Source organism: Mustela nivalis, assembly GCF_964662115.1.
Source record: "Mustela nivalis genome assembly, chromosome: 9".
Taxonomy (NCBI): Eukaryota; Metazoa; Chordata; class Mammalia; order Carnivora; family Mustelidae; genus Mustela; species Mustela nivalis.
The window spans coordinates 114,590,552-114,601,933 of NC_139028.1; the positions used below are offsets into that span (position 1 = coordinate 114,590,552).

General features: G+C 44.7%; 1 protein-coding gene and 1 long non-coding RNA gene across 4 annotated transcripts in view; one reads left to right on the top strand and one right to left on the bottom strand.

Moving 5' to 3' along the window:
• Nucleotides 1-11,329, top strand: part of TOP6BL (TOP6B like initiator of meiotic double strand breaks) — a 98,374-nt gene extending 87,045 nt beyond the window's left edge. The window contains exons 14-16 of the mRNA XM_082748621.1: nt 6,735-6,804; nt 10,893-11,065; nt 11,161-11,329. Coding sequence (XP_082604747.1) covers nt 6,735-6,804; nt 10,893-11,065; nt 11,161-11,226 — 309 coding nt within the window. The 3' untranslated portion in view covers nt 11,227-11,329. The remainder of the gene's footprint in view (nt 1-6,734; nt 6,805-10,892; nt 11,066-11,160) is intronic.
• Nucleotides 1-11,378, bottom strand: part of LOC309873303 — a 30,692-nt gene extending 19,314 nt beyond the window's left edge. For all 3 annotated transcript variants that reach the window (XR_014316274.1, XR_014316275.1, XR_014316276.1), the window contains exons 1-2: nt 11,273-11,378; nt 2,329-2,438 (exon numbers count right to left, since the gene is read on the bottom strand). This is a non-coding gene — a long non-coding RNA (uncharacterized lncRNA). The remainder of the gene's footprint in view (nt 1-2,328; nt 2,439-11,272) is intronic.
• Between the last annotated feature and the right edge of the window lie 4 nt (nt 11,379-11,382).

Genomic DNA, 11,382 nt, shown 5'->3' on the forward strand with positions numbered 1-11,382 from the left:
TGTCCATAACCCAGCCACCCTATCCCTAACTCCCCACCCCCCAGCAACCTCCAGTTTATTTCGTAAGATTAAGAGTCTCTTATGGTTTGTCTCCCTCCCGATCCCATTTTGTTTCATCTTTTCCTTTCCTACCCACCACAACCCCCTGCCCTATCTCTCAAATTCCTCATATCAGAGAGATCATATGATAACTGTCTTTCTCTGATTGACTTATTTTGCTCAGCATAATACCATCTAGTTCCGGATGGAACTAGATTGTTGCAAATGGCAAGATTTCATTTCTTTTGATGGCTGCATAGTATTCCATTATATTTTTAGACCACAGAAGACACAAATTTCTACTATTAGAAATTAGAGAAGTGACATCTCAGATATTAAAAGGATTATCAAGGGTTATTATGAGCAGTGCTGAATGTCATCATGTTAAATTTTAAATAATTTATCAGTAAATTTGACAACTTAGATCAAATGGACAAGTTCCCTGAAGGACAGAAATTACTAAAGTTCACTCAAGAGGAAACAGCTCTAGGGGCAGCTAGGTGGCTCAGTCGGTTAGGCAAGTGCCTTCAGCTGAAGTCATGATCCCAGGATCCTGGAGTGAGCCCCTTATTGGGCTCCCTGCTCAGTAGAGTTTTAGCTTCTCCCTCTTCGTCTGCCCCTCCTCCTCCCACTCCCACTCTGCCCTTCTCCCTGCTCATGCACGTGGTCTCTTTCTCAAATACATAAAATCTTAAAAAAAAAAAAAAAGCAATAGCTCTATATACCTGGTCTGTTACACCTATGTCTATTAAAGAGATTGGATTTTTAGTTAAAAACCTTACCTTAATATTGAGAATATTTTAAAACTCTCAAAACTTAAGCATAAGAAAACAACCCAGTTTTTAAAATGGGCACAAGATTTGAACACACATTTCACAAAAGATACAAAAGAAGAAAGATGCTTAACATTAGTCATGAGGGAAAATGCAAGTCAGAAGCATAACTTCACACCTACTTGGTATAAAGAGACTGACCATACCAGGTATCGGCCAGGATATGGAGGAACTCTTGCACCCTGTCTGTAGGAAGAAAAAGCTAGCTGTACAATCACTCTGGAGAAGTTTGGCAGCTTCTTAAAAAGTTAAGTATATACATATGATCCATCCATTCTACTCTTAAGTATTAACCCAAGAGAAATGAAAACCTATATGTCCACACAAAAATTTATATACTAATGTTCATGGCACCTCTGTCATATAACCCCAAACTGGAAGCAACCCAGTGTCAGTAGGTAAATGGAAGTAAATGGTTCATTCAATGGAATACTACTCCGCAATGAAAGGAATGAACTGTTGGTATACACAGTAGCATGAGTGAGTCTCTAAACAGCCATGCTAAATGAAAACCCTTGAAATACTGGATTAGCTGTAATAGCAGCTGGGGTGGGGGGGCATCCCTGAAATACAAGAGTACATACTATGGGATTGCATTTATATAAAATTCTTCAGTGCGCCTGGGTGGCTCAGTCATTAAGTGTCTGGCTTTGGCTCAGGTCATGATGCCAGTGTCCTGAGATGGAGCCCCATATCAGGCTCTCTGCTCAGCGGGGAGACTGCTTCTCCCTCTCCGGCTCCCCTGTGTTTGTGTTCCCTCTCTTGCTATCCCTCTCTGTCATAAACAAATCTAAAAATAAATTTTTTTTTTTAGAATGCTAACTAATCTTTACCTACAGATTAGTGGTTGCTTAAAGATAGGAGATATAAGAGTTCAAGGGAATGATTATGAAGGTCAGAGGATACTTTTGAGGATAATGGATGTATTCATTACCTTGATTGGGATGATCAAAAAGTATGTATATATGCCCAAATATGTATGTATGCCCAAACTTACCTAATTGTACATTTAATATAAATGCAGCTTACCATAACTGTGTAAGTTATATTCCAATAAAGTTGCTATACAAAATTACAGATACTGTTTCTGACAAAAAATAGGCCCTTTTGCACTTCTACTATTTCTCTCTCTCTTCTACTTTAGTTTGCCTGATTTGGATGGGGGTGTTTAGTGCCTAGGATCACACCCAAGGATCACAGCATCTCATCAACTGCTTTGTAGTTAGAAAGGCTAGAGGATGGGAGTGAAATCCTTATGAAAGCTCCTTTTACCACAACTTTTCTGTACCTTCTAGGAAGCCTGTTCCTCGGAATGCATCTGCCATTCCCTTCAGCTAGTTCACTGCAAGTACTCTCGCTGATTTCACTCCAACTTGGAAAGTTGATGCCCACAAAGTTGAACAAACTAATTTCCACAAACTTAATGGTTTAAAAACACCAAAATTTATTATCTCACGGTTCTGGAGTCCAGAAGTCTGAAATAGGGGCACATGGGTGGCTAAGTTGGTTAGGCTTTGGAGTCTTTTGATTTCACCTCAGGTCTTGATCTCAAGTCCAGCATGGAGCCTATTTAAAAAAAAGAAGAAGAAGAAGAAGAAGTCGTCTCAAATCAAGGTTTTAGGAAACCATTGCTCCCTTGGAATCCTTCCATTCCCCTACCAGCTTCTGTTGGCTCTCAGTGCTCCTTGCCTTGTATCTACAATACTCCAGTCTCTGCCTCCATCTTCAACACAGGGCCTTTTTCCTATGTCTCTCAAATTTCCCTCTGCCTCTTTTATAAGACCTGTCATTGGATTTTTGGCCTACTCTTAATCCATCATGATCTTGAGATCGTTAATTACTTTTAAAAAGACCTTTTTTTCCAAATAAGGTCATATTTACAGGTTCTGGGGGTCAAGACTTGGACATACTTTTTTAGGAGCCACTGTTCCATTCACTACAGCCATCCACTCCTTCAGATTTCTAGGGATAAGCATGTGCCATTATCATAGGACCAAAGATATATGGGTAGGATCTAGAAGTGTTTCGTCCTGTGAAGACCTTTTGCTTGGGCCTCTCTGATATCCCAGTGAGATCTCAAAAGGAAATTATCTGACCTCTTTTGCCCCCATTCTGTTACCATAGTGATGGTTCATAGCCTCAGGGCCATTCATAGCCCAATTAATTTGGCAGATGGCTAGTGAAGTCAAGATCTTACCCAGTACTAGGTCTTGGAAGGAAGTAATATTCATTGAATTCTTAATCTGTGTCAGGATTTCCACTTTAATATCAAAAAGATCCTACAAAATAGGTTGTAGTTTTCCCATTTTATAGATGAAGAAACTGGTTAGAGAACTTTCCTAATTTGCTTGGGATGACATAGCAAATGTCAAGGCTAGGCTTTGCACTGAGGTCTCCTAGTTTCAAAGCCTAGTAACGTTGTTACCGTATAGGACTGGTACTGGAATGTTCCACACCATATAGCCCAGGGAAGATGAGTGATCAGAGGCACTCGTGAGCAGATCCTCTGCTTCTGCACTCAAGATCATTACGGTTTTCCTTCTGGTGATGTCCTTTTAGTGATAAATAACTTGTTAGTGGCACAAGAGTGGCACCCAGTGGCTTTAGCTAAAAACTACAAGATCAATGATGATAGGTCAAATTCTTTTACCTCTGGACCAGTCCCTCAGTTTCCACTTTTAAACAGATAAAGTAGAAAAGCTGAACTCTTCAATAATATAGACTAAGACAATCTGACTATTACATAGTTTACGGAGAAGAGGAAGAAATGAGAGAATATGTGTTTAGAGTTTTATAGAATATATTTAAGAGAAGCCCATGCCAGAGTGGAGATTTATAAGCTGGGTGTTGGAACATACGACAGTGGGCCATGAAGGAACAAGGTAGTTCTCCAGGGCTAGTATCACAGATGTGTGTAGCAGCTGAGAACATAAGTCCCTAATAAATAAGAACAGTAACAGGGAAGTAGTTGTTAGGATAGTTATTGTCTTCCAGGAGGGCGGTGGGGTAAGACCAGAATCAAATGTCTTGGTGTTAAATCCAAGGAGGTATATCCCAGAGATCCAGCTGTTTCATTTGGGGGAACTGACGATGAATGAAGAGTGTGCAAGATTCCTCTAAGGCTGAGGGCTATATATTGAGAGTGGGTATTTCCTTGGTGATAGTTGTTTTAGGATAGGAGAAAGGTTTTGTCTATTACATGAGATTTTCCAGACAACAATGAAATAAAAGAATAAACTTTCTCTCAAAGAATTTCTTAAAAATGGAAATTGTTTTAGTGCTGTTTCTTTTTTCACACCATCGGAGCCATCTTTACCCTTCTGTGTTCCTTGGAAAGTACTTAGGAGTTTTAGTAAATAATACATGATGAGTATTTTTTTTTTTATTGAGTTACAATTCACATACCATAAAATCTACCATTTAAAAAAATATATTCACTGTGTTGTGCAACAGTCACCACTAAATTCTACAATATCCCCATCATGCCAAAAAGAAACCCTGTACCTATTTGTAGTCAGTCCCAATTTCCCCTCCTCCCAACCTCTGGCAACCATTAGTCTACCCTCTGTCTCCATTGATGTGCCTACTCTGGATATTTCATGTAAATGGATCACATAATAAGTAGCCTTTTGTGTCTGGCTTCTTTCACTAAGCATAATGTTTTTAAGATTCATCCATGTTTTAACATGTGATAGTGTTTCCTTTTTATGGTTGAATAATATCCTTTTGTATGGATATACCACATTTTCTGTCCATTCATCAGTTGATGAGTATTTGTGTTATTTGCACTTTGGGTGATTATGTATAACCTTGGAACATTTACAGGTGGACATATGTTTGCAATACTCTTGGTTATATATCTCGTAGTAGAATTGCTGGGTTGTAGATAACCCTATGTTTAACTTTTTTTCTTTTTTAAAGATTTTACTTTTTTTTTTTTTTTTAAAGATTTTAAGTAATCTCTGCACCCAACGTGGGGCTCAAACTCACAACCCTGAGATTAAGAGTCACATGCTTTTCCGACTGAGCCAGCCAGGCGCCCCACTATGTTTAACTTTTTGATGAACTTTCATACTATTTTCCAAACTGGCCATTTTACTTTCCCACCAGCAGTGTGTAACGGGTCCAGCTTTTCCACATCCTCCTGGTGCTGCCTGTTACTACTGTTGTTGTTATTACTACTACCATCCTGCTGGGTGTAAAGTATCTCATAGTGGTTTTGATTTGCATTTCTCTAATGAATAATGATGTTGAGCATCTTTTCATGGGTTTGTTGGCCATTTGTCTCTTTTTTGGAGAAGGGTCTCCAAATCTATCAAACTCATTTTTTAAAAAGATTTTATTTATTTATTTGTCAGGGAGATAGAGAGAGCACAGGCAGGCAGAGTGGCAGGCAAAGGGAGAAGCAAGCTCCCTACGGAGCAAGGAGCCTGATGTGGGACTCGATCCCAGGACTCTGGGATCATGACCTGAGCCGAAGGTAGCCACTCAATCGACTGAGCCACCCAGGCATCCCTACCAAACTCATTTTTAAAAAAAATATTTACTTATTTGGGGCACCTGGGTGGCTCAGTGGGTTAAAGCCTCTGCCTTTGGCTCAGGTCATGATCCCAGGGTCCTGGGATTGAGCCCCGCATGGGGCTCTCTGCTCAGCGGGGAGCCTGCTTCCTCCTCTCTCTGACTCCCTCTCTGCCTATTTGTAATCTCTGTCTGTCAAATAAATAAAATTTTTTAAAAAATATTTACTTATTTGACACCAGGAGAGAGAGAAAGCACACAAGTAGACAGAGTGGCAGGCAGAGGGAGAGGCTCTCCCTTGAGCACAGAGCCTCATGCAAGGTGGGGTTTGCTCCCAGGACCCTGGGACCATGAACTGAGCCAAAGGCATATGCTTAACCAACTGAGCCACCCAAGTGCCCCAAACCCATTTTTAATTGGGCTGTTATTTTATTGTTGAATTATAAGAGTTCTTTATTCTGGATACAACACCCTTATCAGATGTGAATTGTGAATATTTTCTTCCATCTTGTGAGTTGGGTTTTCACTTCACAGCACCCTTTGAAGCCCAAAGTTTTTAATTTTTAAAGACAGGAAGTCTCTTTTATGTACTTGTATTCTTGAAAGACAAGAAGCTAGGAGAGTTGGGCTGATCTTAGAACTTTTCTCTGTCCAAATCGAACCAAGTGTGCCAGGGCTCTGAAAGGCTACAGAGACCACAGAATGTGTCCTGTGGCTTTCCAGGTTTGACCCCAGTCAGTTGCATGTTGAGCACTTACCTGTGCAAGGTACACTGTGCTGGCTGTAAAGGGACACAGGCACAATGAGCCTTACCGTTCAAGGAATTTAAAGTGTGGAAATGGGGCACCTGGGTGGCTCAGTTAGTTAAGCGTTTGACTCTTGATTCTGGCTCAGGTCATGGTCTCAGGGTCGTGAGACTGAACCCTGTTTCGGGCTCGCTCTCTCTCTCTATACCTCCCCCACTTGTGTGCACTCTCTACATACCTAAATAAATAAACAAAATCTTAATATGGAAAACACACACACAAAAATGATAAAACAAGGGCAGGCAGTGCATCTTCAGAGCCCAAGGAGTGGGACAGACGGTGAGTGCGTGTCTGGAATTCAGAGGAGGAAGGGAATGCCCAGGGTGCCTGGAATGAGCTGCAAAGGCTCAGACTCTAGAAGGAAGCCTTGATTGGAGCTGAGGAGGGGGACTCACAGGAGCCAGGCAGAAGGAAGAGGGAGTTCCAGGTGAGGGAAGACAGCCCTGGGAGGTGGTCAAAGCCACCAGGCCGACTCACCTCATTGGGGCTTTTTCAAGTTCCTGCAAAACTCACTTAGTACTTCTGATTTTTAAAGCAGCTGCTCCCAGAGGAAAATGCGGAGGAGAACACAGAGGACGCACAGGAGAACAGCCTGGAGCTCCTTGCAGGTACAGTCTCAGCTTTTAAGGTGAGCCCAGGACCAAAGCTCAGGAGTAAAAAATGTTCACTTGAAGCTTTCAAACTGCATCTTCCACCACAGCAAAACCCTGGGATTTGGCTGACTCCCACCGGCCACAAGCGGGGTTCTGGGGCAGCAGGGGGGGGGGCGGATTCCCTCCCCGAAGCTGGAATGACAGAACTAGAAACTCCTCATGAAGTTTGTGCAGTTAAAGATAGTTGCACATGGAGGGCCGGGGCCCTGAATCCAGTTCATTCCTTGTGTCTTTTCTCTGTCATTAGTGCTGATAAGCTCTCCCTGGTTTACTTCTCTGTTTGGGGCTCTGGAGATCACTTGGGCGCGTGGAATACCACCTCAGCCCTGATGTATCCTATGGGGGTAGTTGTGTGTGACATGATTGTACTGGTCTTCCCCCTCTCCCTCCAACACTCACACAGATCCAGCAGTGACAGAGGGATGTGTGTACGGCTGGAAATCACCACAGCCACTGGCATCTGAGCCTGATAGTGCAGGTGCCAGACACTAGTCTGAGGTTTTAATTTTTTTTTTAAAGATTTTATTTATTTGACAGAGATCACAAGTAGGCAGAGAGGCAGGCAGAGAGAGGAGGAAACAGGCCCCCCACTGAGCAGATAGCCCAATGCAGGCTCAATCCCACAACCCTGAGATCATGACTTGAGCCGAAGGCAGAGGCTTTAACCCACTGAGCCACACAGGCACGCCCTGAGGTTTTAATTTTTTTTTTTAAGATTTATTTTGGGGGGGAGAAGGGGCAGCAGGCATGGGGATGGGGTGGGGGGGACAGAGGAAGAGAATCTCAAGCAGACTCCATGCTGAGTGCAGAGCCCGATGCAGCTCGATCTCACAACCCTGAGATCATGACCTGAGCCCAAATCCAGAGTCAGATGCTCTATTGGCTGAGCCACCCAGGCACTGCGACTCTTAAAAGCTTTTAAAATGCATAAATGCTCTTCATTCTCAAAACAATCCTATGAGATAGTGTTACTATTCTCATTTTACAGATATGTCAGTAAAATGGTCACACAGGGTAGTAAATGAGAGAGCCAGAATTTAAACCCAGGTAGCCTGGGTCCAGTCTGTCTCTGAGAGCCAATCCCAGCAGGGATGCACTGTCATAACAGCACCTCGGCTTGAGGGAATTTGGGGACTGACTGTAGTACCTATACTTTGTTGGTAAAATTCCTCTTTCCAGGGTCACAATTACAACATGCTGCGTGTTGTCCAGACTTAGGCCTAAGAGGTGCTCCTGAGTCTGTCAGTTTAACCTTGTTTTAAATGCGGTGGGGGCTGTTGCTACTGAAAAGAACGCTGCAGTGAAGGCTTGTGTAAAGCAACTTATCTATTCATATAAATTCAGATTTGGAGACTTAAAAAAGAATGGATACAACTCAGTACATATGCAGTGAAGAGTAGTAAAAAAGGAACTCTTTTTTAGAAGGAAAAATTAACATTTTATCCAGCACTTTCTGTGGATCCAGGGGGATACCAGACTTTCCCACAGTGGCCACTGGGAGCCTGGTCTCCTCCAGCAGGGGCAGCGCCGGTCCCGTTTCCCAAGAGACAGTCCAGACTCAGAGGTTGCTCTGGGGGTGGATAACCTGAATGTCAGGCTATGCTTTCTCCACTGTGCAATATAAGCCTTAAAATCTAGGTATTTATAAATCTGGTGGAGCCTGGAAGACTGGGTGAGCTGCTCTGCTTTACACAGCTGCAGTCTAGTCACCATCAGTCCTGTGTCCCACATGGGCAGTTCTGCTAAAGAAGATCAGTGAAAGTTGGTTGACGCCACCATATATCCACGATCTATTCACTAGGTAGCCTTCAGCTAGCAGTCCTTTATGTTGTCTTCTGGCCTTCTCGTCGCTGGCTATTTGATTCTTTAAAATACCTACCCAGCCTCTGCCTCCTGACTTAGCCTCCTACTTCACACTTAGTGCCCAAACTATATCAGAACGGGGACCCATCTCTGCCAGGCTCAGGGGTGGCCTCAGCCCTACTGCTCTCTCAGGACCTTCTTGCATCAGCTACCACTTCTGCACCTTTCCTCTTTCTACTGTTCTCTCCCCTCAGCAGGGCAATCTCTCACTACTTAAAAGGAAATTTCCCATGATCTTGAACTTCTTTCTCCCCATCACATCACAGCCAGGGTTCTCAAAAAAGCAAGCTGTACCCTCTCCCTTTTTTCCTCCCATTCGCTCATTCTAACCCAGGGCATTTGCTTTCTCTGTGGCCTCTGCACTGCAAGGTCTTGTTTGGGAAGACTTCATAAGTACCAAATCATACATTTATCTTTACCGTGCTTGAACTATTTACAGAATTCCGCACTATTAGATGGTGACTCTTTTCCCCTCTGATCTTTCTCTTCAACCAGCCTCCTTTGGCCACTCCCTTAAAAGTGCTTGTATAGCACTCCTTCCCTAGCTGCTTTCTTCCATCTCAGGCATTGAACCTTGCTTCTGGGCTCAGGACTTACCAGTTGGCATGACAAGCCCAGGCCTTTCTTGAGTGCCAGATGGAAGATTTATCTGCTAACTAGACAGCTCCATGTGGCGGTCCCATGGTCCTACCTCCGTCAGGATCTTCTGTGTTTTTAAGATTTTATTTATTTGAGAGACAGTAAGAGAGAGCACAACCAGGGGGTAAGGGCAGAGGGAGAAGCAGACTCCCAACCAAGCAGAAGTCCGATGTGGGACTAGATCCCAGAACCCTGGGATCATGACGTGAGCCAAAGGCAGACACTCAACCCACTGAGCCACTAGGCGCCCCTCTCTGGGAAGATTAATAGCACCACAACCCATCCAGTTTTTCACATCTGAAATGAGATTCATTCACTAGCCGCTCATTCTCATGTATCACACCTAGTCTCACAACAAAGCCTGTTGATCTGATTTGGCCTCATAAATATACTTCTTAACCTGGTGGTGCCTCCATCCATTCCTACTCCCTTCACTCTCTGGGGCTCTTGAGGTTTTCATGTGGTTGGTTTTTTTTGGTGGTGGTTTTTTTTTTTTTTTTTTTTTTTTTTGAGAGAGAAAGCGAGAGAGTGTGTGCCTGCAAGCACAGGGGTAGGGGAGAGGGAGAGTCTTAAGCAGACTCCATGCTGAGCACAGAACCCCACGTGAGGCTCGATCTCATGACCCTGAGATCACAACCTGAGCTGAAACCAAGAGTGGGATGCTTAACCTATTGCACTACCAAGGTGTCCCAAGGTCTTCCTATTTCTAATTTGATTTTAAGCCACACTTTTGACAGGAAAATCTAAAATACAAAATTAACAATACATCTCCAGTGCTTATTTCAGTTCTTCACTGCCTACTTTCTACAGGTAAAAATCCATTTTTTAGTCTTCTCTGAATTCTACTAACCCTTTCAGATCCATCTCCTAGGGACCCCCCCCCACCCACTTCGCATTTTATGTGGGATACTAATTAATGTTTGGGGTATTTGCATCTTTCCACCTGGAATTCCTTTCCTTTCCCTTGTTGGGGAAATACTGGTTCCCCATATTTCTATTCGTCCTTTAAAACCCAGCTCAGACAGCTCAGGGAAACCTTTCTTCACCTCTAGGGATGGTTAGCAACTTCTTTTTCTGTTCTATCCATGGGCTTTGGACACACTTCTGCATCCCTCCTAGCATTTGTGAGCGTCACGCAGCATCGGCTCATTGAGCTACATTCCCAGGACCTGCTCAGAAGGAACTATGGGTAAAAGCTCACTGTAAATTTGCACAAGTCCGTCAGTTAATACAGGGAGACTGCCAATGGGCACCGCTCAACGTACTGTGAGCTATGAAGGGAGAGGTGAGGCTGGCTTTCAGGCAGGGGATCACAGCTCGGCAGGGAGGCAGGAGCTGGACAGTGCAAACTCCACCCGAAATCTGTGTGCAGTGGAGCCCCAAGCGAGACTGAAACAATTCTGCTGCCTCAGCCCAAACCTGACTGAAAAGAATTTGAGGTGGGAGGGCTAAGAAAGATGGCACCAGTTCCTTCCTTTCTGCTGCCCCAAGGGTCTTTCTAGCACAGGGCCGTGGGCACAAGTGGACTTGTCTTCGCCTAGGGACCAGCGGGCAAGTGGAAAACAAGAGGCTCCAGCAGGGCCTGGAGGAGACACGGGCCTTCCTCTCTGCCAGGGGCCCGAGCCAGTCAGAGGCCGCCGCGTGCCGCACGAAGCCCACAGCGGCCTCCCTGACGCCTAGCGGGAGCAGGACGAGCCCCGGGGGCGACCTGGAGGTAACCCGCGAGGGTCGCGCAGGGGAAGGCTCAGCGGGAGGCGGAGACGGCCGCTGTCGGTGGGTCCTCACCCTGGGCTCCCTTTCCTCCCGCAGGACTCGCTCTGGCAGCGGGAGGTCTCCAACCTGTCTGAGTGGCTGAATCCCGGCCCTGAGCCCTAAGTTGGGTGCCTCCCCCCGCCCAACTCCCCTGCACTTCCACGCCTACCCGCCAGCTGTTAACCGCCGCGTGCTGTCTGTTGTTCAATAAACCTGCTCTGCGCGCGCCGCCTCTGCTTCCGTGTTGGGGGCGGGGTCAGGGGCGGGGCATCTCCGCCG